Below are 27,333 nucleotides of genomic sequence, written 5' to 3'. Positions count from 1 at the left end.
TCTCCTTGCCGTCCAAGGGACACTCAAGAGTCTTCTCCAGCACTACAATATGAAAGCATCAATTCTTCAGCACTCAGCCTTCCTATGGTACAACTCCTACATCTGTATGACCACTGGAAAATCTATAGCTTTGACTATATGGACCTTTGTTTCATGAGGTTGTTACATTTCCTGACCTCTGTGAAGATCAAGAATATTTCTTGTTTAATATTTGTGCATCTTTACATAAGTGGTCTGTTCTATACTGAATTAGGCTTGCTGTCTCTTTCATGGGGTGACTTTCCTCAATATTGGTTCATAAAAGCTTATGATATTTTTTTATTAAGGTCAATTTGATAATTCTTCTTATAAGAAGCAAAAGAAGGTAATTCCATGATTTGTTCTATAGTATGTTTCTAGTGAAAGTGTAGTAAGATAAGCACCACTATATAAATATTATGTCTTGTGAACTCTGCTAACCCTTCTAAATTTCCACTTTCTTTGGTTATATTTAGTGTTTTTAACACTCATGAAAGTTTATAAGCATCATAGTTTAAACCCTTTTTTTTACTATCATGGATTAAATTCTTTATGTAGTCAATCAAATTCAAATTAAACTAATTTATTGGATTAAAAAATAATTATAGGTACTTTTTCAAGTGAGGTAAAATGTAAGGAATTTATATAGTTGATTTTTAAAATAACTAAGAAAAATATGTACTGAATATAAACATTCCAAATATAAATGCAGAAAAATTTTGGTTTTTGAAAAATGTATGTTGGACAAAGATACAGTAAAATGATGATTACATATTGATAGCTTCTGAGAACATGAAAATATTTAAATTAATATTTTTGGATATGTATTTTGCTAAATTATCTTCAGTGAATATGTGTGACTTTTATAACAGAAAAAAAGTAGAAGAATCTAATGTCTGGATTTGAAAAAAATAAACTGTGACTATATCTATCCCAATATCCTATTTCTAAAATAAATCTTGCTGTATATTGTATAGTCCCTCCAAAGATGAACCAGAAAGAGAACAAAATATGTAGAGATTTACAAAGTTTGCTAATATATATATTTTTTCCATTTTAAATATTGTTCTTCAGTCACTAAGTCATGTTTGACTCTTTGTGACCCATGAACTGCAGCATGTCAAGCTTCTCTGTCCTTCACTATCTCTTGGAGTTTTTTAAGTTCATGTCCATTGAGTCAGTGATGCCATCCAACCATCTCATCCTCTGTCACCCTCTTCTCCTCCTGTCCTTAAAATTTCCCAGCATTAAGATCTTTTCCAATGAGTCAGCTCTTTGTATCAGGTGGCCAAAGTATTGGAGCTTCAACTTCAACATCAGTCCTCTTAATGAATATTCAGAATTAAGTTCCTTTGTCTTTAGTCTTCCCATATATTTAGTGACTTGCCTATAATTGCTGCTTTTGGTTCAGCCTAGCGTATAAACAGCATCAGAAGTTGCTAGTTTTGTCTGACTCTTTGTCACTACATATGGTGACTGCAGGCTTGTCTATCCAAAGACGCTTACTCCAGGAAAGAAAGTTGCAGTGAGTTGCCATTTGCTACACCATGGGAAAAAGCAGAGACATTACTCGAACCCCATTCTCTTCTGTCTGCCTCATTGGCATTGTTTTTCCAGTGCCATCTATGGCCCATATAGTTGGATGAAAGCCTGAGCACCAAAGAATGGATCTTTTTAGTCTGTGTGTGACTCCCACTCTTGATGTCCAATTACTAAATAAAATATCCAACCAGTTTATTCTTGTTAATCTTATGTCAATCTAATTTCTTTGGAAGGAAAGAGCCACTGTGGAAAGATGTTTTTGGCCACCTGAGCTATTTATTTATTTATTTTTGACTCTGATGCTGGGAGGGATTGGGGACAGGCGAGAATGGGACATCAGAGGATTTGATGGCTGGATGGCATCACTGACTCGATGGATGTGAACTCTGAGTCAACAAAAATGCAACCACTTTTGGATAGTGAAAGTTCATGCTAGCTGATTTATCATAGTTGAAAAGTGGAAATGACTTAAGTCTTTGAACTGAACTCAATATTTAAACAAATTATCATCAGTTGCTCAATTGTTACTGACAACTTTATGACCCCATGGACTAGCCCACCAAAGTGCTAAATCCAAGAAATTTATCCAGGAAAGAAAATTCAATGAGTTGCCGTTTTCTACTATGAAAAAATTTAACAAATCAAACCCAGTTCTCTTCTGTCTGGGGCATTGGGAATGGTTTCAGAGGAGGCCATCTGTGTGCCCATATAAAGGCAATTCAGGGACTCATTTCTTGGATCTTAATTGGGCTAGTGATGACTCCCATAACTAAATGTACAATTACTAAATAAAATATATAAAAAAAGTCTTGTTAATCTTATGTCAATCTAACTATATATCCAGACAAACTCGTGATGAAATAAGAAGTGCTTTCCACTTGTGCTATTGATTTATTTATTTATTTTTGTGTGGTCCCCAAAGACTGTAAACAGCAGAAATGTTCATCTGTTTGAGGGATCAAAAGAACCTAGAATACTGGGGAAAACTTTCATTGCCAAAAAATGCAATCACTTTTCAGAAATTCATAGTAGAACAGTGGAAAGAACACAATTTCTTTCAATAAGTAAATATTTAAAACAAATTATCATCAATATCATGGAATATTACTCAACAACATACCAGCATCACATTATTTATAATTTCAAATATATTAAATAATCTCAAGAAAACAATGTTGAAAATTTCTCAACAGTCTACATTTTATATGAAAAAATGTAGAAATAGAAACTCTTAGTGATGGCCAAGGGTTGGGAGATTTAATCAAAGAGTCTTGTGTGCTATAAAAGACAGGCACAGGGAGTAAGAGTTCAGTTCAGGTGCTTATTGGTTCAGTTGCAGACTGGAATAACTTTGCAACCCCATTTATCAGTAAAGAAAATGCCAAAAAGCAGAAGTCCATCACCAACCCTGGATTTAAACTCAGACTCAAATAAGTCCATCGAGTCAGTGATGCCAGTCAGCCATCTCATCCTCTGAATTGTTCCCTTCTCCTCCTGGCTCCAATTCTCCCAGCATCAGAGTCTTTTTCAAAAGAGTCAGCTCTTCAATATGAGGTGGTCAGAGTACTGGAGTTTCTGTCTCAGAGATCATTAAAAACAATCACATGGGCAACAAAGCCCAGGGCTGATCTCATATCAGAATAACATTATTTTAATCTCCTAAATATATTAAATACTATAATAAAACAATGTTGAAAATTTCTCCAAAGTCACAAAGCATTTGAGGAAATATATAAAATACTGACTGTTATGGACATATATATATATGCAAGATTTAATCAAGAGTCTTGGGAGAAAGGAACAAAAGGAAAGAAAGAACCAAGAAAAACCCAATAATTAAATGTAATGTATAATATGCAAAGAAAGAAGGGTTTAAAAATAAAATAAAATTAAAAAAAAAATAAAAAATAAAATAAAATAAAAAGACAATCTCTAGACTTGTTGTTTTGCTCTCAGTACTCTAGGGATAATCAACAAATTGCTTGGCATCTCCTCAGGGAGAATCTCAAAAAGTGAAAGAAATTCATAAATTCTTCTCACTTAGCCATGTCAGAAATACAGGTGAGGGTCATGAGAGATGCTTCATTACAGGTAAAATAACAGGATATTTCATGTTTTGCCTCATTTTCAATATCAACAATGTTTCAGTGACATATTCAAAGTTCCAGTTTAGCTCAGTGGCAAAGCCCAAGCAAAATGAGACTGCTTTTGATACCATTTTGTTTGTTTTCCACTACTCCATAATTCCTGAACAGGAATAGGACCTCTCTTCTTGTCTCTTCATATTTATTTGTTGAATGTTACTCCATAGGATGACAGAAAAATGCTGAAAAGCATCTTTGAAACATCACCATGATATTTATTTTATATAAACAACGATATCTCTAATGGAGGGCAAAGTAGAGAGCAAATGACACATAACAAAAGAGACGTGAATTTTTAGAAATTGGGAAAATTCAAAAGCTGGAGGTAAAAAACTCCTTTAAAAACTCCTTCTGAATTCTTATTTAGTGCTCCACGTGCTTTTGTGTGACCTCCCCTCAACATCATTTAACATTTAATGATTATTTAAATAAATGTAAAAGTATAATTCTTTCCAGATCCCTTGATGAGGCAAAATGGAATTCCCACCTCACACTGAGATGTAGAAAACATTATTTGCATATTAAGAGACTTCTAAGTAGCCCGTTTTATGATAATGGTACAATGATCAACATATTCTTTGATGTCAAGTGAGATCTGACGGAAAATATGTAATTATCTCATGAGGTACAGCTTTAAAAAAATAACAATTGATAGTCAACAAAGATGTTAAATTCTGAGAAAACTATTTGGTTTTTGTAGAATGCTAAAACATGAGAGAAAAACAAAAAAAAATTCCATCTTTTCTTATATTTACAGGAAAATTGAAATTTGCTGTTTGTATTTTCTCACTTTCATAATTGCAAAGCAAGGAAACAAAAACAAGTTTCATAAAAAAAGTCGTGTCCGACAAAAGAAGGCAGCCCACAGGCTCCCCATCCCTGGATTCTCCAGGCAAGAATTTATACCATTTCTTCTCCAATGCATTAAATATATTGAAGTATATTTCATTCTACTTCTTATTAAATTTATTCTCTAGTGATGCACATTTCAATATTTCTGATATAAAAAAGTGTATGCATCAAGGCAAGACTGGTGATTAGGAGGTCATAAAATTGTAAGCAGTATTTTTAGTGAATTAAATGCAGATTTCATGTAATCATTTTCACATCTAATGTTATAAAATTGTGCTTTTATTCTTTTTCTTATAGAGATCCTTTAGCTATTACTGTCACTGTAATTTTTATTGTAATCTGTATCATTTCTATTTCTTTAAAGAAACATTCAGGCTCACAATATTTTAAATTTAATAATTATCTACCTTAAACTGCCATCCACTTCTTACACTGGTATATTCTTGATATGTATATTATTAGGGACTTTCAGATATATTTTTATTTGATTATATAAAAATAACTATGTTTTGTATTATAGTTGAAGGAATGTCTTTGGCTTAAGATGTAAAATTAAAAATAATATGCAAGGATCCATGTATAGCCATTCTATAGTGTATTTCATCCCATCATTCTAATACATTATTACTTAACATAGGAATTTTGAACTTTTTTTTATCATACTGGGGCCCGTTGTGCTCAGTTGCTAAGTTCCAGGTGACTGCAACCCCATGGACTATAGCCTGCCAGGCTTCTCTGTCCATGGGATTTTCCATGGCAAGAATACTGGAATGTGTTGCCATTTCCTTTCCATGGGATCTTTCTGATCCGGGATTGAACTCATGTCTCCTGCATTGGCAGGCAAATTCTGTAATCCTGAGTCACCAGGGAAGTCCCCTTTTAAAGTTTCAGTTCAGTCGCTTATTATGAGTCGTGTCCGAAAACAATGCAACCCCATGAACCAGCAACACAAATTTGCAGGCCTCCCCCTGTCCATCACCAACTCCCGGAATTCACCCAGACTCACGTCCATCAAGTCAGTGATGCCATCCAGCCATCTCATCCTCTGTCATCCCATTCTCCTCCTGCCCCCAGTCCCTCCCAGCATCAGAGTCTTTTCCAATGAGTCAACTCTTCGGGCATGCTTGAAATTGTGGCCAAAGTATTTATAGTTCCAGCTTTAATCATATTCCTTCCAAAGAAATCCCAGGGCTGATCTCCTTCAGAATGGACTGGTTGGATCTCCTTTATTTCAAGGGACTCTCAAGAGTCTTCTCCAACACCACAGTTCAAAAGCATCAATTCTTCGGTGCTCAGCTTTCTTCACAGTCCAACTCTCACATCCATACATGAGCACCTGAAAAACCATAGCCTTGACTAGACGGACCTTTGTTTGGCAAAGTAATGTCTCTGCTTTTGAATATGCTATCTAGGTTGGTCATAACTTTCCTTCCAAGGAGTAAGCGTTTAGCATCACTTTATTCAAAGCAAGTTATTATGATATTCAAGATATGAAAACGATGCTAATTACTTCTCTTTCTTCCAATTTACTCAAATTCCCTCATATTACCCTGGGTTCTTGCATAATAAAGTACATTTCAATTCTTACAAGTTATAGAAGTCCATTATAGTGAAAATGCCCCTTGGGTCAGATTAATATTTTAAGGAAATATAGATCAAAATAAAATTTTATTTGCATTTTGCTAAAATAACTAAGAAATTTAGAAGATAAAAAAATTCAAGCACTCTGATGGCCCAAAATTATTTCTGCAGAAGGGGCAAGGCTTGGAGTAAATTGCATGTATTCCATTGTACATTATATAATCCTCACCTGTTAATCATATTGCCTTGACAAAGAAGGTATGTCACAGTGCAGATGAATTTACATACATAAAGATCTCTTTGAGCTAAGCTGTTGACTTTATTTTTGTATATTTATATATATATATATATATATATATATATATACATACATTTATCTACTTGATTTCCAGGTAACATAAAGAATTTAATTATTTAATCCTCTTTTTCCCACCTGACAATCCTGTAACCATATTGGCTTTGTGTATGAAAATAAACTTCCAGATAAGTTGAATTATTTGCCCAAACTAGCCCTTTTTATATACCATAAAAAATTTAGAACAGAGATTCTAGGTATCTATCATCTATCTATTTTTCTATCTACGTATTATATGTCTTATATATTTCTTCACAGAAATACAGATAAATCTCATTGCAATCTGCTACAGTTTTCTTATTTATATAGCTGTCTAATATGTCTCAAGTGTGTTAACTGTTTCAGCCTATATCAACTGTGCAAAGAACTCTGTCTTGGAGTAGCAAGTTCTACACATTTTCTGAATTCTGATTTTAAAATTTTATTATGGATAGTATTTAATAGCATCATAATTTATTATATAATTGGCATATGTATTGTCATATTATTAAATTTAATTTATACGTGTCACTATGTAATTGCAATTATATAAATGACTAGACAGAAATTATAGAAAGTTTACAAGAACAGCACGATAATAGTTTATATATGTAGCCCTCAAATTTATGTCTTAACTTTTTTCTTGTCATATCTATGTCTGTATCTATTGTATTTCTTGTCTGTATCTATACATCTATGTATGTACATATGTATCTGTCTATTTATCTATCATCTATCTATAACATCCTGGTTTTTCAACTTTAGTACTATTGAGATTTTAGACAGATATGGTGCTTTATAGGATGTTTAGAGACATCACTGACCTCTAACCATCATATGCCAATAGCTTCCACATTCCAGTTGTAACAATTAACATGTCTTCTCAATTATGACAAATGTCCTTTGGTTAGTAAAATAATTTCCAGTTGAGAAACAGCAACTATCTCTGTCTCTATCACTATTTATATATTTTATTATACTTAGGAAAATTAAAGTGTTAGTTGCTCAGTCATGTTTGACTCTTTGCAACCCCATGGACTGTAGCCTGCCAGGCTCCTCTGTCCTTGGGATTCTCTGGGCCAGAATACTGGAGTGAGTTGCTATTCCCTTCTCCAAAGGATTTTCCCAATTTAGAGATTGAACCCAGATCTCCTGAACTGCAGGCAGATTCTTTACTATCTGAGCCACGAGATGAGTTTATTTCAAATATCCTAAATTGGAAAGTTTAATCTGTTTATACCAGCTTTGCATAGTGAAACTCTTCCAGATAATGATACATAGAACCTATTGACTATGTTGATGTTTCTACCCAGAACAGGTTCTTTAATAAACCTGAATGGAAACACACAATGGAACAGTGCTAAATGAATTCATCCTTATGGGAATTACCAACTGCCCTGAGCTGCAGGCTCCATTGTTTGGGCTCTTCCTCATCATCTATGTGATCTCAGTGGTGGGCAACTTAGGTATGATCATCCTCACCAAGATGGACTCCAAGCTTCAGACATTCATGTACTTCTTTCTTAGACACCTTGCTTTTACAGATCTTGGTTATTCAACAACTGTGGGACCCAAAATGTTGGTAAATTTTGTTGAGTATCAAAATATAATCTCCTATTACTTTTGTGCTATGCAGCTAGCTTTCTTTCTTGTATTTATTGTTAGTGAAATTTTTATTCTGTCAGCAATGTCTTATGACCGCTATGTGGCCATCTGTAACCCTCTTCTCTACCCAGTCATCATGTCACAAAGAGTGTGCTGGGTGCTGGTAGCGATCCCCTGTGTCTACAGCACATTTGTGTCTCTTCTCGTCACCGTAAAATTATTTAATTTATCTTTCTGTGGCTACAGAGTCATCAGTCATTTCTACTGTGATAGTCTTCCTTTGTTACCTTTGCTCTGCTCAAATACACATGAAGTAGAAATGATTATTCTGATTTTAGCTGGGTTTGATTTGATTTTGTCTCTTCTGATAGTTCTTGTGTCTTACCTTCTCATTCTTGTATCCATTCTCAGGATGAGCTCTGCTGAAGGCAGGCACAAGGCTTTCTCTACCTGTGGATCCCACTTGACTGTGATCATAGTGTTCTATGGGACTTTACTATTTATGTATGTGCAACCAGAGTCCAGCCATTCCTTTGACACTGATAAAGTGGCTTCCATATTTTATACTCTCATTATCCCTATGTTGAATCCATTAATCTATAGCTTGAGGAATAAAGATGTAAAATGTGCACTACATAGGGTGTGGAAAAAATCATGCAACCTTTTTTATTAACATGCAATACAATTTCTATAAACTGGTTATGGACTCTAAATTTTGTTCTATGTGCCTCCAAATTAAGTAGTGAGTATAAATATGTTCAACAATTATTTATATATTATATTATATATACTAGGCACTTCCAATTGCTGCAAAGAGATTAATGAAAAAAATAGTGAAAAAATTTGCCTTGAGCATAAAAGACCAATTTTGTATATAAACTAAGTAAATGTTAGGAGAATGTGTTAGGTAGATATAGACAAAGAAATGACTGTCCAGGTTCCTGAATGTTTTCTCATCTTTTAGAATAAAATTATGGCATGTTGTGTGTGTCTGTGAATTCTTTATTTTCTTTTGATTTTGCCTTCATACTTTTCCACAGTATATTTAATCTGTGTATTTGAAGCCATCAATCACATTTATTTTCTCAAATACCCTTATTCTTTAACACTGAGATCCCACATTTTTTTTATCATCAATTCCTCTAATTCCTTATAAGAATCTATTTACCTATTAACTGAAACTATGTTGCAATTCAGCAATTCATAAGTCTGACTGAAGCCTGATTTTGTCTCAATTCATACATTTTGTTGAAATCAGAGGACATTTAAATGAAGATAAAATTTGGGATCCCTCAGTAGCTCCCAGATTGGTACTTCTTATTCTCTCAAGTGGTAATTCTTTCTCATTAGTAGTTTCATTTAAGGGATAGTAAAATAATTTTGTCTTTTTGAATAAAAATATTTATCCATGTTTAAAAGTAATGTTCTACTTTTTGTATTCTTAAGTAAGAGAAACACTGATGAATTAATTGTGTTGGTTCTCTTTCCTTGGGTTGATGTTTCCAATTTTTATCAACACTGTTTATGCAGTAAGTTTTAATTGACTTTCAGTATTTAACTGCACAATTCATTATTCTACTTGTGGAAAGCAAAGGGAAACAATATCATTGTTGGCACTATGCCATAATTCTAAGGCCTAATACATGGCAGGGAGGCAATTATCTTGCTTTTTATAAGTGATTTCTACATTTTCCCATGTGCTACCTTTTACTCTACTTAATAATCCTGCAACTTTACTGAGGCTATTAGTCTACAATATATGCTTTGTTTAGTATCTTGCAATAAAATTATTTGTTTATCCCATGAAGCGTTAATAAAACATCTTCACTGGAATACAATTTTTAAACAACATGACACAAAACAACCAAGATCTCCTTTAATATGAGTATGGATAAAAAAAGATGGTATATCCAAAAAATGGATGATAGCCTTTTAAAAACATGTGCTGACATTATTGGGAGTACAGAGACAAAAATAAACAAATTAACAAATAATGCTGACCCAAACCTTATAAAGATGTATTCAAAATGAAAAAAAAAAAATAGGTTTAAAATGCTAAACCATAAAACATTCAGATAAAGCAATAAGGGAAAATCTATATCCAAGACCAAGGGCTAGTTAAAAGTTTGTATGACATCAAAACATAATCTAGATAATACAATCAAAAAATAATCAGAAGACCTAGTCATTTCTCAAAATAAGGCATACAGATGGTCAAAAGACACATGAAAATATGTTCAGCGTTGCTGATTATTAGAAAAATGCAAATCAAAACTTCAATGAGATATTACCTCACATCAGCTAGAATGGCTATCCTCAAAATATCCACAAACAATAAATGTTGGAAGGGTGTGAAGAGAAAGGAACCCTCCTAAAATATTGGTGGGAATATAAATTCATAAAGAAACTATGGAGGACAGTATGGAGGTTACATAAAAGATAAAAATAGAGCTACCATATGACCCTGGAATCCCACTCCTAGGCATATATATGGAGAAAAATATGATTCAAAATATATACACAGCAAAATGTCATTGCAGCACTGTTTAAAGTAGTCAAGACATGGAAGCAACATAAATGTCCAAAAACAGTGGGGTAAATAAAAAAGATATAGCACATATATACAATGGAATACTACTCAGTCATTAAAAAGATCAAATAAAGCCATTTGCAAGAACATGAATGGGCTTAGGGATTGTTCACTTCAGTTCAGTCACTCAGTCATGTCCAACTCTTTGTGATCCCATGGACTGAAGCACACCAGGCTTCCCTGTCCATCACCAACTCCTGGAGCTTACTCAAACTCATGTCCATCAAGTCAATGATGTCATCCAACCATCTCATTTTCTGTCATCTCCTTCTCCTCCTGCCTTCAATCTTTCCAAGCATCACAGTCTTTTCCAGTGAGTCAGTTCTTCGCATCAGGTGGCCAAAATATTGAAGTTTTAGCTTCAGCATCAGTCCTTCAAATGAATATTCAAGATTGATTTCCTTTAGGATTGGCTGGTTTGATCTCCTTGCAGTCCAAGGGACTTTCAAGAGTCTTTCTCAACACCACAGTTCAAAAGCATCAATTTTTCAGTGCTCAGGTTTCTTTATAGTCCAACTCTCACATCCATACATGACTACTGGAAAAACCATAGCTATAACTAGATGTACACTGTTGGCAAAGTAATGTCACTTGCTTTTTAATATGCTGTCTAGGTTAGTTATAGCTTTTCTTCCAAGAAGCAAGCATCTTTTAATTTCTTGGCTGCAGTCATCATCTGCAGTGATTTTGGAGCCCAAGAAAATAGTCTCTCACTGTTTCCATTGCTTCTCCATCTATTTGCCATGAGTGATGGGACCGGATGCCATGATCTTAGTTTTCTGAATGCTGAGTTTTAAGTAAGCTTTTTCACTCTCCTCTTTCATTTTCATCATGAGTCTCTTTAATTCCTCTAAACTTTCTGCCATAAGGGTGGTGTCATCTCCATATCTGAGGTTATCAATATGTGTCCTGGCAGTCTTGATTCCAGCTTGTACTTCTTTCAGCCCAGCATTTGGCATGATGTACCCTGCATATAAGTTAAATTAGCAGGGTGATATACTCCTTTCCCAATTTGGAACCAGTCTGTTGTTCCATGTCCAGTTCTAATTGTTACTTCTTGACCTGCATCCAGATTTCTCATGAGGCAGGTCAGGTGGTCTGGTATGCCCATCTTGATAATTTTCCACAGTTTGTTCTGATCTACCCAGTCAAAGGCTTTGGTGAATCAATAAAGCAGAAGTAGATGTTTTTCTGGGAATTCTCTTGCTTTTTTATGATCTAACAGATGTTGACAATTTGATCTCTGGTTCCTTTGCTTTTGCTAAACCTGGCTTGAACATCTGGAAATTCATGGTTCACATACTGTTGAAGCCTGGCTTGAAGGATTTTGAGCATTACTTTGCTACCTTGTGAAATGAGTGCAATTGTGTGGTAATTTGAACATTCTTTGGCATTACCTTTCTTTGGGATTGGAATGAAAATTGACCTTTTCCAGTCCTGTGGCCACTACTGAGTTTTCCAAATTTGCTGACTTATTGAGTTCAGCACTTTCACAGCATCATCTTTTAGGATTTGAAATAGCTCAACTGGAATTTCATCATCTCCACTAGCTTTGATCATAGTGAGGCTTCCTGAGGTCCACTTGACTTCACATTCCAGGATTTCTGGCTCTATGTGAGTAATCACACCATCGTGGCTATCTGGATCATGAAGATCTTTTTTGTATAGTTTTTCTGTGTATTTTTGCTACCTCTTCTTAATATCTTCTGCTTCTGTTAGGTCCATACTATTTTAGTCCTTCATTGTGCCCATCTTTGCATGAAATGTTCTCTTGGTATCTCTCTGATCCAAAGTGAAAGTGAAAGTTGCTCAGTTGTGTCCATCTCTTTGCGACCCCATGAACTATCCAGACCATGAAATTCTCCAGGCCACAATACTGGAATGGGTAGCCTTTCCCTACTCCAAGGGATCTTCCCAATCCAGGGATGGAAACCCGCATTGCAAGTGGGTTCTTTACCAGCTGAGTCACAACAGAAGCCCACGAATACTGGAGTGGGTGGAGTGGGTAGCCTATCACTTTTCCAGTGGATCTTGCCGACCCAGGAATTGAACCAGAGTCTCCTGCATTGCAGACCAATTCTTTACCAACTGAACTATCAGGGAAGCCCCAATAAATGTACAATTCTTTCCAGATCCCTTGATGAGGCAAAATGGGGTTTCCAACACAGATTGAGATGTGGAAATAATTAATTGGATATTAACAGATTTTAAAGTACAAAGTAATTGGATAGTAACAGATTTTTAAGCTTTATAGCTTTATTATTATTTAATTTCACAATACAACCTGTTACATAATTGGCATATGTATTAAGTCATATTCAGTTCAGTTCAGTTGCTCAGTCGTGTCTGACTCTTTGCGACTCCATTAATTGCAGCACGCCAGGCCTCCCTGTCCATCATCATCTCCCGGAGTTCACTCAAACTCACATCCATTGAGTCAGTGATGCCATCCAGCCATCTCATCCTCTGTCGTTCCCTTGTCCTCCTGCCCGCAATCCCTCCCAGCATTAGAGTCTTTTCCAGTGAGTCAACTCTTCACATGAGGTGGCCAAAGTACTGGAGTTTCAGCTTAACATCATTTTTTCAAAGAACACCCAGAGCTGATCTCCTCCAGAATGGACTGGTTGGACTTCCTTGCAGTCCAAGGGACTCTCAAGAGTCTTCTCCAATACCACAGTTCAAAAGCATCAATTCTTCGGTGCTCAGCTTTCTTCACAGTCCAACTCTCGCATCCATACATAGCCACTAGAAAAACCATAGCCTTGGCTAGATAGACCTAATTAGCAAACGCCATTTATACATGTCCCTATGTGATTGCAGTTATGTAAATGACTAATAGAAGGCTTAGAAGAATAGCACAAAAATAGTTATACATGTAACCCAAAATTTTTGTTTTAGCTTTCTTCCTTTGCATATCAAAGTTTATGTATCTGTATCTATATATTTATCTAGCTCTATCTATTCAACTATGTATGTATCTATTTATCTAACTAACCATACTGGTTTTTAAATCTTATAACTCTTCAGATATTGGGCTGATAAAGGGTATTATAAGATGTTGAGAATCATAATTGACCTCTAACCATTGCTGGCAAGTAGCACCTAACTCCTAGTTGTGACAACCAACATGACTCCTAGACATTGACAAATGTTCTTCAGTTAGTAAAATAATGTTCAGTTGAGAACTAATAAACATTTCTGACTCTTTATCTATCTGTGTATACATTATTATATGAAGAATGTGGGTTTATTTTTAAATATCCTATTTTGAGACATTAAGATGCATTTTATTTAGACTAGCTTTGCATTTAAAAATCTTTCAGGTAATAATACATGAAATCTTCTTGCTATGCTCATATCTCCATCCAGAATAAGTTTGTGATAAACATGAATGGACAAATACAGTATAACGGTGTTGAGTGAATTCATCCTTATGGGAATCAGACTGACCCAAGCTGTAGGCTCCATTGTTCTTGGTTCTTCCTCATCATCTACGTGATCTCAGTGGTGGGCAACTTGGGCATGATCATCCTTACCAAGCCAGACTTCAGGCTACAAACCCCATGTACTTTTTTCCCTGGACACCTGGCTTTTACTGAACTTGGTTGCTCTACAACTATAGGACCTCAAATGCTAGGAAATTTTGTTTTGGATCAATATACAGTCTCTTATTATTCTTGTGCTATACAGCTAGCTTTCTTTCTTGTGTTCATTATTAGTGAACATTTTATTCTGTCAGCAATGTCCTATGACCACCATGTGGTACATGTAACCCCCTGCTCTACCCAGCTATCATGTCACCAAGGGTATGTTGGGTGTTGGACAATCCCGTACCTCTATTGTGCATTTGTGTCTCTTGTCATCACTGTAAAGACATTTAGTTTACCATTCTGTGGTTATAATGTCATCAGACATTTCTACTGTGACAGTTTCCCTTTGCTATCTTTGCTCTGCTCAAATACACATGAAGTAGGAATAATTATTCAAATTATAGCTGGTTTTGATTTGATTTCATCCCTTCTGATAGTTCTTATATCTTACCTTCTTATTCTTGCATCCACTCTCAGGATAAGCTCTTCTGAAGGCAGGCACAAGGCTTTTTCTACCTGTGAGTCTCACCTGGTGGTGGTCACAGTGTTCCATGGGGCTTTAATATTCATGTACATGCAGCCAGAGTCTAACAATTCATTTGACACAGATAAAATGGCATCTATGGTTTATACTCTCGTTCAGTTCAGTCGCTCAGTCGTGTCCGACTCTTTGCGACCCCATGAATTGCAGCATGCCAGGCTTCTGTCAATAACCTCAGATATGCAGATGACACCACCCTTATGGCAGAAAGTGAAGAGGAACTAAAAAGTCTCTTGGTGAAAGTGAAAGTGGAGAGTGAAAAATTTGGCCTAAAGCTCAACATTCAGAAAACAAAGATCATGGCATCCAGTCCCATCACTTCATGGGAAATAGATGGGGAAAGAGTGGACAGGGAGGCCTGGTGTGCTGTGATTCATGTGGTCACAAAGACTCAAACACGACTGAGCGACTTAACTGAACTGAACTGAGGCTTCCCTGTTGATCACCGACTCCTGGAGTTCACTCAAACTCATGTCCATCAAGTTGGTGATGCCATCCAGCCATCTCATCCTCTGTCATCCCCTTCTCCTCCTGCCCCCAATCCCTCCCAGCATCAGAGTCTTTTCCAATGAGTCAACTCTTTGCATGAGGTGGCCAAAGTACTGGAGTTTCAGCTTTAGCATCATTCCTTCCAAAGAACACCCAGGGCTGATCTCCTTTAGAATGGACTGATTGGATCTCCTTGCAGTGCAAGGCACTCTCAAGAGTCTTCTCCAACACCACAGTTCAAAACCATCAATTCTGTGGCGCTAAGCTTTCTTCACAGTCCAACTCTCACATCCATACATGACCACTGGAAAAACCATAGCCTTGACTAGACGGAACCTTGTTGTCAAAGTAATGTCTCTGCTTTTCAATATGCCATCTAGGTTGGTCATAACTTTCCTTCCAAGGAGTAAGCGTCTTTTAATTTCATGGCTGCAGTCACCACACTCTCATTATCCTTATGCTAAATCCCTTGATCTACAGTTTGAGGAAAAAAGATGCAAAACATGCCCTACAAAGTACATAGAAAAGACTGCTCAATTTTCTCTCTTAAGGCTTCCATACTATATGAATCCTATAATTTAGGTGATGGGCTTCAAACTGTTATCTGTGTGTCTCTAGAAGGAATAAAACATATGGAAATGTTCAACACATATTTAGAAAATGCCTTCTAAAGTGAAAGTGAAGTCGCTCAGTCGTGTCTGACTCTTTGTGACCCCGTGGACTGTAGCCCAGCAGGCTCCTCCGTCCATGGGATTCTCCAGGCAAGAATACTGGAGTGCATTGCCATTTCCTTCTCCAGGGGATCTTCCCCACCCAGGGATCGAACCCAGGTCTCCCGCATTGTGGGCAGATGCTTTAACCTCTGAGCCACAGTGCTAGTCATATTTCTATGTGCTATACATACATTAGCACCCAAAAGGGGAAAATATCTGCCTTTCCTGAGGGGAAGTGATGAATTACATATATAATTAAGTAAATAGCCCCATGCCTTAGAATGAGTTAGGACACTGTAAGGGCAAGTAAAGAGAGTCGAGTGAGGAAGAATGGTGTATATAAAAGGATTCAAATGATTATTGTTATTCCCAACTATTAGAATAAATTTCCTAGTGTCTACATGTGTTTGTACATATACATGTGGTTTTATGTAAGTGCATACTTCTGCTTCTTTATTCACTATACTTTTCTAAGGCATGTATTAAAATTAAACTTATGGTGGTTTCTAGGAGGCTCAGTGTAATACAATGATTTGAATTCATCAGTCATCTCAATTGATACAGATGCTCCCTTATCAAGTGGAAGATTTTAGGATCCTGCTCTGTTCTCATCAGGGAAGTTGCTTTTATATATGAGCCCTAGAAAGCCTTTAGACTCAGAACACTTAGCAGTTCAATAACTCACAACATCTTATTTATCTAAGTCACACCATTTCTCTGTATATTCAATTTCAGTCACTCAGTCATGTCCTACTCTTTGCTATCCCATGGGCTGCAGCACACCAGGCTTCTCTGTCCATCACCAACTCTGGGAGATTGCTCAGACTCATGTCCATACACAAGTGATGCCGTCCAACCACCTCATGCTCTGCTGTTCCCTTCTCCTCCTCCCTTCAGTCTTTGCCAGCAGGAAGGTCTTTTCCAAAGGATCAGTTCTTCACATCAGGTGGCCAAAGTATTCTCTGTACCAGATATATTTTTAAGTTGTCTTTAACAATATTCAATAGTTGGAAGTTGCTAAAAGAGTGGGCCTTAAATATTCTCACCTCACAAAAAGAAATGATAATCATGTAATATGGAAATTTTAGCTAGTGCTAAATTGTAGCCATATTAAACTATATAAATGAGTCAAATCAACATGTTGTAGACTTTAAATTTGCACCATATTAACTGTCAATTTTGTCACAATATAACCAGCAGGAAAAAAGGTAAATTTTTTGAGAGTCTCCCATGGAAGCTTTGAGTTACATTTTTATATTTTATTAGGATCTTGTTACCTAACTGCTTTTTGATCAAAACAATAGTTATATTTCCTTATCTGTCTGAAAAACAAAAAAGTTTCTTATTTAAAATTTGTGTTCTAATTATTTTTGTACTTTTGCATCAGAAGTCTACTCTATGCTGAACTAACTTTCTGCGTTTGTTATGGGATAACCTTCTTCAATATTGGTTCATAATAATATGTAAAAAAAATTACTATACATGCATGCATATATGTGTACTGTATTGTACATTGTATTGTGATGTATATTATTATAGTTTATAATTTTTATTCCATTGTTTGATTGCCATGGTTTGATCAAATCTTTGTAGCAAACAAAAGACAAAATTGCATAATTTGGTCAACATTTCTAGGAAGACTGTAATAAGATATGTAACAATTATATATATAATATGCACACAAATGCCCCCTTAGTCCTTTTAAACTGTCACTTTTTTGTTTAATTTAGTATTTTTAAAATTTATGAAATTTTACTTACATTGTAGAGAGACTGCACTGTTCTTTGTTCACCATCATTAAAAACTCAAAGACATTCTTCCTAATTCAAGAAAAAGGCAAATAGGACTCTTCTTTCCCATGATATTGACATTTTAATGGAGGTTGTATTCAACCAAAAGGAAAAAAAAAATGTCCAGATTGGAAAGAAGGAATAAAGTGCTTTTATTACTACATGATGAAGACGGGCGAGTGGAAATATCAGTTCAGTTCAGTCACTCAGTCATGTCCGACTCGTTGCGACCCCATGAATCACAGAACGCCAGGCCTCCTTGTCCATCACCAACTCCCGGAGTTCACTCAGACTCACGTCCATCGAGTCAGTGATGCCATCCAGCCATCTCATCCTCTGTCGTCCCCTTTGCCTCCTGCCCCCAATCCCTCCCAGCATCAGAGTCTTTTCCAATGAGTCAACTCTTCGCATGAGGTGGCCAAAGTACTGGAGTTTCAGCTATAGCATCATTCCTTCCAAAGAAATCCCAGGCTGATCTCCTTCAGAATGGACTGGTTGGATCTCTTTGCAGTCCAAGGGACTCTCAAGAATCTTCTCTAACACCACAGTTCAAAAGCATCAATTCTTGACACTCAGCCTTCTTCACAGTCCAACTCTCACAACCATACATGACCACAGGAAAAACCATAGCCTTGACTAGATGGACCTTTGTTGGCAAAGTAATGTCTCTGCTTTTGAATATGCTATATAGGCTGGTCATAACTTTCTTTCCAAGGAGTAAGCGTCCTTTAATTTCATGGCTGCAATCACCATCTGTAGTGATTTTGGAGCCCAGAAAAATGAAGTCTGACACTGTTTCCACTGTTTCCCCATCTATTTGCCATGAAGTGATGGGACCGGATGCCATGATCTTTGTTTTCTGAATGTTGAGCTTTAAGCCAACTTTTTCACTCTCCACTTACACTTTCATCAAGAGGATTTTGAGTTCCTCTTCACTTTCTGCCATAAAGGTGATGTCATCTGCATATCTGAGGTTATTGATATTTCTCCCGGGAATCTTGATTAAAGCCTGTGTTTCTTCCAGTCCAGCGTTTTACATGATGTACACTGCATATAATTTAAATAAACAGGGTGACAATATACATTCTTGACGTACTCCTTTTCATATTTGGAACCAGTCTGTTATTCCATGTCCACTTCTAACTGTTGCTTCCTGACCTGCATACAAATTTCTCAAGAGGCAGATCAGGTGGCCTGGTATTCCCATCTCTTTCAGAATTTTCCACAGTTTATCGTGATCCAAACAGTCAAAGGCTTTGGCATAGTCAATAAAGCAGAAATAGATGCTTTTCTGGAACTCTCTTGCTTTCTCCGTGATCCAGTGGATGTTGGCAATTTGATCTCTGGTTCCTCTGCCTTTTCTAAAACCAGCTTGAACATCTGGAAGTTCACGGTTCACATATTGCTGAAGCCTGGCTTGAGAATTTTGAGCATTACTTTGCTAGTGTGTGAGACCGAGTGCAATTGTGTGGTAGTTTGAGCATTCTTTGGCATTGCCTTTCTTTGCGATTGGAATGAAAACTGACCTTTTCCAGTCCTGTGGCCACTGCTGAGTTTTCCAAATTTGCCGACATATTGAGTGCAGCACTTTCACAGCATCATTTTTTAGCATTTGGAATAGCTCAACTGGAATTCCATCACCTCCACTAGCTTTGTTAATAGTGATGCTTTCTAAGGCCCACTTGACTTCACATTCCAGGATGTCTGGCTCTAGGTCAGTGATCACATTCGTGATTATCTGGGTCATGAAGATCTTTTTTGTACAGTTCTTCTGTGTATTCTTGCCATCTCTTCTTAATATCTTCTGCTTCTTTTAGGTCCATAATATTTCTGTCCTTTATCGAGCTCATCTTTGCATGAAATGTTCCTTTGGTATCTCTGATTTTCTTGAAGAGATCCCTAGTCTTTCTCATTCTGTTGTTTTCCTCTATTTCTTTGCATTGATTGCCGAAGAAGGCTTTCTTATCTCTTCTTGGTATTCTTTGCAACTCTGCATTCAGATGCTTATATCTTTCCTTTGCTCCTTTGCTTTTCACTTCTCTTCTTTTCACAGCTATTTGTAAGGCCTCCCCAGAAAGCCATTGCGCTTTTTTGCATTTCTTTTCCATGGGGATGGTCTTGATCCCTGTCTCCTGTACAGTGTCACGAACCTCATTCCATAGTTCATCAGGCACTCTATCTATCAGATCTAGGCCCTTAAATCTATTTCTCACTTCTACTGTATGATCATACGGGATTTGATTTAGCTCATACCTGACTGGTCTAGTGGTTTTCCCTACTGTCTTCAATTTAAGTCTGAATTTGGCAATAAGGAGTTCATGGTCTGAGCCACAATCAGCTCCTGGTCTTGTTTTTGCTGACTGCATAGAGGTTCTCCATCTTTGGCTGTAAAGAATATAATCAATCTGATTTCGGTGTTGACCATCTGGTGATGTCCATGTGTAGTGTCTTCTCTTGTGTTGTTGGAAGAGGGTGTTTGCTATGACCAATGCATTTTCTTGGCAAAACTCTCTTAGAGTTTGCCCTGCTTCATTCCATATTCCAAGGCCAATTTGCCTGTTACTCTAGGAGTTTCTTGACTTCCTACTTTTGCATTCCAGTCCCCTATAATGAAAAGGACATCTTTTTGGGTGTTAGTTCTAAAAGGTCTTGTAGGTCTTCAGAGAACCATTCAACTTCAGCTTCTTCAGCATTACTGGTTGGGGCATAGACTTGGACTACTGTGATATTGAATGGTTTGCCTTGGAAACGAACAGAGATCATTCTGTAGTTTTTTACATTGCATCCAAGTACTGCATTTCAGACTCTTTTGTTGACCATGATGGCTACTCCATTTCTTCTGAGGCATTCCTGCCTGCAGTAGTAGATATAATGGTCATCTGAGTTAAATTCACCCATTCCAGTCCATTTCAGTTCGCTGATTCCTAGAATGTCGACATTCACTCTTGCCATCGCTTGTTTGACCACTTCCAATTTGCCTTGATTCATGGACCTGACATTCCAGGTTCCTATGCAATATTGCTGTTTTCAGCATCGGACCTTGCTTCTATCACCAGTCACATCCACAGCTGGGTATTTTTTTTTTTGCTTTGGCTCCATCCCTTCATTCTTTCTGGAGTTATTTCTCCACTGATCTCCAGTAGCATATTGGGCACCTACTGACCTGGGGCGTTCCTCTTTCAGTATCCTATCATTTTGCTTTTTCGTACTGTTCATGGGGTTCTCAAGGCAAGAATACTGAAGTGGTTTGCCATTCCCTTTTCCAGTGGACCACATTCTGTCAGACCTCTCCAACTTGACCCGCCCGTCTTGGGTTGCCCCACGGGCATGGCTTAGTTTCATTGAGTTAGGCAAGGCTGTGGTCCTAGTGTGATCAGATTGACTAGTGTTCTGTGATTATGGTTTCAGTGTGTCTGTCCTCTGATGCCCTCTTGCAACACCTACCGTCTTACTTGGGTTTCTCTTACCTTGGGCGTGGGGTATCTCTTCACGGCTACTCCAGCAAAGCACAGCCGCTGCTCCTTACCTTGGATGAGGTGTATCTCCTCACCGCCTCCCTTCCTGACCTTCAACATGGGAAAACTCCTCTAAAAAGCATTGAATTAGAACATGAGTTTAGGATGGTTTCAAGGAGAGATCAGTACATACAATAATTTTTATTTCTATATACTACAAATGAAAAATTAGAAATGAAATTGTTAAATGTTGTTTTTATTGTTCAGTTGACAAGTCTTGTCTGACTCATTGTGACCCTATGGACTATAGGACCCCAGGCCATTCTCTCCCCCATCATCTCCCGGAGTTTGCCAAGTTTATGTCTATTGAATTGATGATGCCATCCAACCATCTTATCCTCTTCACCCACTTCTCTTTCTGCCTTCAATTTTTCCCAGCATCAGGGTCTTTTCCAATGAGTCGGCTCTTCACATCATGTAGTCGAAATATTGGAGCTTCATCTTCAGCATCAGTCCTTCAAATGAACACCCAGAACTGATCTCCTTTAGGATGGATTGGTTGGATCTCCTTGCCATCCATGGTACTCTTAAGAGTCTTCTCTAACACTGCAATGCAAAGGCTTCAATTTGAGGCTCTCTGACTTCTTTATGGTCCAACTCTCACATCCAGAAATGGCTACTGGAAAGATCATAGCCTTGTTAAAATTTTAAATACCTGTTATAAATTCATCATAATTATGAAATGCTTAGATAAATAAAAAAAATATGTAAGCATATATGGTAAAAATTAGAAAATATTCCTGAAAGATACTAGTGGAAACATAAACAAAAGAGATCTTACCATATTTATTTACTGATTTATTCAATATTAGGTAAATATAACAATTTCTGAAATCAAACACAATTAAAATCTAAGCAGAAATTCTTTTTTGATAGGAACTGAAGCTAAAACCAAAATACTTAAAGGAGCTAAAATCAAACTGTAGAGAGAAAAAGATCTAGAATAGCTGAACTAACTTTAAAATAAGGAATAAACTTGTAATTTGAACATTAAGACAAGTGCTAATGATATCCAGTCCTATTCCAAAGCTACAATTATTCATTTTAAAAGTCTGCTCGTGATATAAAAATTGGCACTATATATCAGTGAAAAGATATTGATAGATCAGAAATAGGCTCATGTGTATATTAACAATAAATAATCTACAAGGCAAAAGAAAGAAAAAAAGCTATTTTGTGGAGTAAGCACAGACTTTTCAACTTCTCCTTTCATCTTGTTTATGTCCTGAGACCTTGTAACCAATGAGACATTCCCTCTGGTTTCTGCTGGCTGAAGATGCTGGTTGCCAGGCTTGCATCAAGGCAAGCCAGCTGGCCTTGATCACAATAAACTGTGGAAAATTCTGACAGTGGTGGGAACAACAGACCACTTGACCTACCTCGTGAGGAATGTGGATGCAACAGATTAGAACTGGACATGGAACAACAGACTGGTTCCAAGTAGGAAAAGGAGCACATCAAGGCTGTATATTGTCACCCTGTTTATTTAACTTATATGCAGAGTACATCATGCGAAATGCTGGGCTGGAGGAAGTACAAGCTGAAATCAAGATGGCCGGGAGAAATATCAATAACCTCAGATATGCAGATGACACCACCCTTATGGCAGAAAGTGAAGAGGAACTCAAAAGCCTCTTGATGAAAATGAAAGTGGAGAGTGAAAAAGTTGGCTTAAAGCTCAACATTCAGAAAACTAGGATCATGGCATTTGGCCCCATCACTTCATGGTAAATAGATGGGGAAACAGTGGAAACAGTGTCTGACTTTATTTTGGGGGGCTGCAAAATCACTGCAGATGGTGACTGCAGCCATGAAATTAAAAGACGCTTACTCCTTGGAAGGAAAGTTATGACCAATCTAGATAGCATATTCAAAAGCAGAGACATTACTTTGCCAACAAAGGCCCGTCTAGTCAAGGCTATGGTTTTTCTAAAAAAGAAAGAATCTCCATCTTGCACTTTCAATGAGCTTTGGATTATGTGCCCTGTAGCCATGGGAATAACATACCTATGGCCAAACTGGCCTCCTGGACTGATAAACACCAGATTCCATATCAATATTTCCCATCACCAAAAAGAATGTAATAATCCCCTATGTAGTCAATCACCTTTGTAAACTTTATGGCACCTATTGGTGTAGGCTTCAATGTAAAACCAGCTGACTCTTCTGATTATGAATTATGGCTGTAACCTGATTGCATCTCCCTTTAATACTTCCCAGACTATGTTTAAGGAATTTGGGGATGTGGGCTTGAGTGGTACTGTTGGGAAGCACAGTGCAAAATAGCCTTGAAGGAGAAGGTCCTTGGAAAAATGGCAGAGGGCCAGAAGCACCTAGATTTGTGTACTGATAGCTGAAAAACATCTCCTAAATTTGGCCTTGGAATACGGAATGAAGCAGGGCAAAGACTAATAGTTTTGCCAAGAAAATGCATTGGTCATAAAAAACACCCTCTTCCAACAACACAAGAGAAGACTCTATACATGGACATCACCAGATGGTCAACACCGAAATCAGATTGATTATATTCTTTGCAGCCAAAGATGGAGAACCTCTATACAGTCAGCAAAAACAAGACCAGGAGCTGACTGTGGCTCAGACCATGAACTCCTTATTGCCAAATTCAGACTTAAATTGAAGACAGTAGGGAAACCACTGGACCATTCAGGTATGACCTAAATCAAATCCCTTATGATTATACAGTGGAAATGAGAAATAGATTTAAGGGCCTAGATCTGATAGATAGAGTGCCTGATGAACTATGGAATGAGGTTCGTGACATTATACAGGAGACAGGGATCAAGACCATTCTCATAGAAAACAAAAGCAAAAAAAGCAAAATGGCTGTTTGGGGAGGCCTTACAAATAGATGTGAAAAGAAGAGAAGTGAAAAGCAAAGGAGCAAAGGAAAGATATAAGCATCTGAATGCAGAGTTCCAAAGAATACCAAGAAGAGATAAGAAAGCCTCCTTTGGTGATCAATGCAAAGAAATAGAGGAAAACAACAGAATGAGAAAGACTAGGGATCTCTTCAAGAAAATCAGAGATACCAAAGGAACATTTCATGCAAAGATGAGCTCGATAAAGGACAAAAATGGTATGGACCTAACAGAAGCAGAAGATATTAAGAAGAGATGGCAAGAATACACAGAAGAACTGTACAAAAAAGATCTTCATGACCCAGATAATCACGATGGTGTGATCATTGACCTAGAGCCAGACATCCTGGAATGTGAAGTCAAGTGGGCCTTAGAAAGCATCACTATTAACAAAGCTAGTGGAGGTGATGGAATTCCAGTTGGGCTATTCCAAATGCTGAAAAATGATTCTGTGAAAGTGCTGCACTCACTATGTCAGCAAATTTGGAAAACTCAGCAGTGGCCACAGGACTGGAAAAGGTCAGTTTTCATTCCAATCGCAAAGAAAGGCAATGCCAAAGAATGCTCAAACTACCACACAATTGCACTCGTCTCACACGCTAGCAAAGTAATGCTCAAAATTCTCCAAGCCAGGCTTCAGCAATATGTGAACAGTGAACTTCCTGATGTTCAAGCTGGTTTTAGAAAAGGCAGAGGAACCAGAGATCAAATTGCCAACATCCACAGGATCATGGAAAAAGCAAGAGAGTTCCAGAAAAGCATCTATTTCTGCTTTATTGACAATGCCAAAGCCTTTGACTGTGTGGAAAAATCTTCAAGAGATGGGAATACCAGGTCACCTGATCTGCCTCTTGAGAAATTTGTATGCAGGTCAGGAAGCAACAGTTAGAAGTGGACATGGAACAACAGACTAGTTCCAAATAGGAAAAGGAGTTCGTCAAGAATGTATATTGTCACCCTGTTTATTTAACTTATATACAGAGTACATCATGAGAAACGCTGGACTGGAAGAAACACAAGCTGGATCAAGATGTTGGGAGAAATATCAATAACCTCAGATATGCAGATGTCACCACCCTTATGGCAGAAAGTGAAGAGGAACTCAAAATCCTCTTGATGAAAGTGTAAGGGGAGAGTGAAAAAGTTGGCTTAAAGCTCAACATTCAGAAAACAAAGATCATGGCATCTGGTCCCATCACTTCATGGGAAATAGGTGGGAAAGAGTGGAAACAGTATCAGACTTTATTTTTCTGGGTTCCAAAATCACTGCAGATGGTGACTGCAGCCATGAAAATAAAAGACGCTTACTCCTTGGAAGGAAAGTTATGACCAACCTAGATAGCATATTCAAAAGCAGAGACATTACTTTGCCAACAAAGGTCCATCTAGTCAAGGCTATGGTTTTTCCTGTGGTCATGTATGGATATGAGAGTTGGACTGTGAAGAAGGCTGAGGGCCGAAGAATTGATGCTTTTGAACTGTGGTGTTAGAGAAGACTCTTGAGAGTCCCTTGGACTGCAAAGAGATCCAACCAGTCCATTCTGAAGGAGATCAGCCCTGGGATTTCTTTGGAAGGAATGATGCTATAGCTGAAACTCCAAGACTTTGGCCACCTCATGCGAAGTGTTGACTTATTGGAAAAGACTCTGATGCTGGGAGGGATTGGGGGCAGGAGGAGAAGGGGACAACAGAGGATGAGATGGCTGGATGGCATCACTGACTCGATGGACGTGAGTCTGAGTGAACTCCTGGAGTTGGTGATGGACAGGGAGGCCTGACGTGCTGCGATTCATCAGATCTCAAAGAGTCGGACAGGACTGAGTGACTGATTTGATCTGATCTGATCTGACCTTTAGTTATACTCGGTGCCAAGATTTAATAATTAAATATTAAGGATGTTGCTTGAAGAAATGGGTCATGGGATAAACACATGTGTGATTTAGAATGCGCTGTCCTTGAAGTATCTATTACTGATTATGTCTTAGCCCCATACGTGCTCTGCTGGCCTTATACTCTAAGCTCTTTGTTCCTGCTTCTATAAAAAGGCTCGACTGCAGAAATAAACTTGTCAGTCCTTGCAAGAGACTGTCCAAGTGTTGTTCTTTCAGGTCGTTGTTTCCAAGTCCCAAGGAGAAAATCCCTGACAGGTGGCACCAGAACAAGGACTTGAAAGGAAGGCTGAACAAAGCAATGAGCCCTTCAGAAAGAGGTAAGCAGGATGGGACAACATAGCAGTAAGATTTCTTTCATTTCTATAATGCCTCATTTTTTTAAACAAAATGGTGTTAATGTTTCAAGAGATCAGTTGAACAACTGTTATCATATACTATTGGAATATAATCCATGGTTCCTGGAGGATGGGACGCTTTATATTGGTGTATGGAAAAGGGTTAAGAATAATGTTTTGCGAGCATATCAGCAAGGAGTCCGCATTCCTCCTCAGTGTTGGGTTACCTGGTCACTCATACGGGCTTTCATAGAACAAATTGAAGGACATAACGTTGATTTAGAGGTAGAGACTGTTCGGTCTTTGCATGAACACGAGCTTGATGAACCAGACATGCAAGGTGCTTTGAAATGCAAAAATGTCATGCTCAATCACACACAAACCCTGTAAAAACAACTTGAGAATGTATCTATTAAGGATGTGTCAAAACCAAAACTGCTTAAGGCAGAAGTCATTTCGTTCAGCGGACAGCCCAAATCTGAGGTTTTTCCTTCTGCTCCGTCTGTAACTGCAGTCACTAACCTTGCTCATACTAACCGCCTCACTCCTCCTCGGGAGTTGCCTGCTTGTGCTTTCACTTTCCCAATACAATTTGATCAACCCGCCCAGGGTCAAAATACTTGGGCTGGTATAGATTTTGGTATGTTGTCTAGCTCTAAGAAAGCATGTACTCTGTATGGACCTACTTCTCCTTATCATGTAGAATTACTCAGAGGATGGGATGACCATTGGATGCTATATGATTTTTTTCAAGTAGCAAAGATGGTTTTAAATCCTCAACAATTACTACAGTGGCAAATGTGGGTTGGTGATGAGGCCCAACAAATGATGATTGACCAGCAATCTCGTGGTAACCCCGCCAATTTAACTTATGATATACTTACTGGAACAGGGACCATGGCTGATATAACTGCACAATTAGC

General features: G+C 37.6%; 1 protein-coding gene and 1 pseudogene across 1 annotated transcript; both read left to right on the top strand.

The window, feature by feature from the left end:
- The first annotated feature begins 7,807 nt into the window (after positions 1 to 7,807).
- On the top strand, positions 7,808 to 8,749 carry LOC102277858 (olfactory receptor 8K3). The gene has a single exon (XM_005910714.2). The coding sequence runs from the start codon at positions 7,808 to 7,810 to the stop codon at positions 8,747 to 8,749; it is 942 nt and encodes a 313-aa protein (XP_005910776.2).
- Positions 8,750 to 14,057: 5,308 nt separating this feature from the next.
- LOC102276722 (olfactory receptor 8K3-like) lies at positions 14,058 to 15,836 on the top strand (annotated as a pseudogene).
- The last annotated feature ends 11,497 nt before the right edge of the window (positions 15,837 to 27,333 follow it).

This window comes from Bos mutus, unplaced genomic scaffold (assembly GCF_027580195.1).
Source record: "Bos mutus isolate GX-2022 unplaced genomic scaffold, NWIPB_WYAK_1.1 CTG305, whole genome shotgun sequence".
NCBI classification, from domain to species: domain Eukaryota; kingdom Metazoa; phylum Chordata; class Mammalia; order Artiodactyla; family Bovidae; genus Bos; species Bos mutus.
This window is presented reverse-complemented; position numbering and strand designations above follow the sequence as displayed.

What these genes read in the sequence shown, in the direction of transcription:
- LOC102277858 (XM_005910714.2), top strand. Translation starts at nt 7,808, where the DNA reads ATGGAAACACACAATGGAACAGTGCTAAATGAATTCATCCTTATGGGA.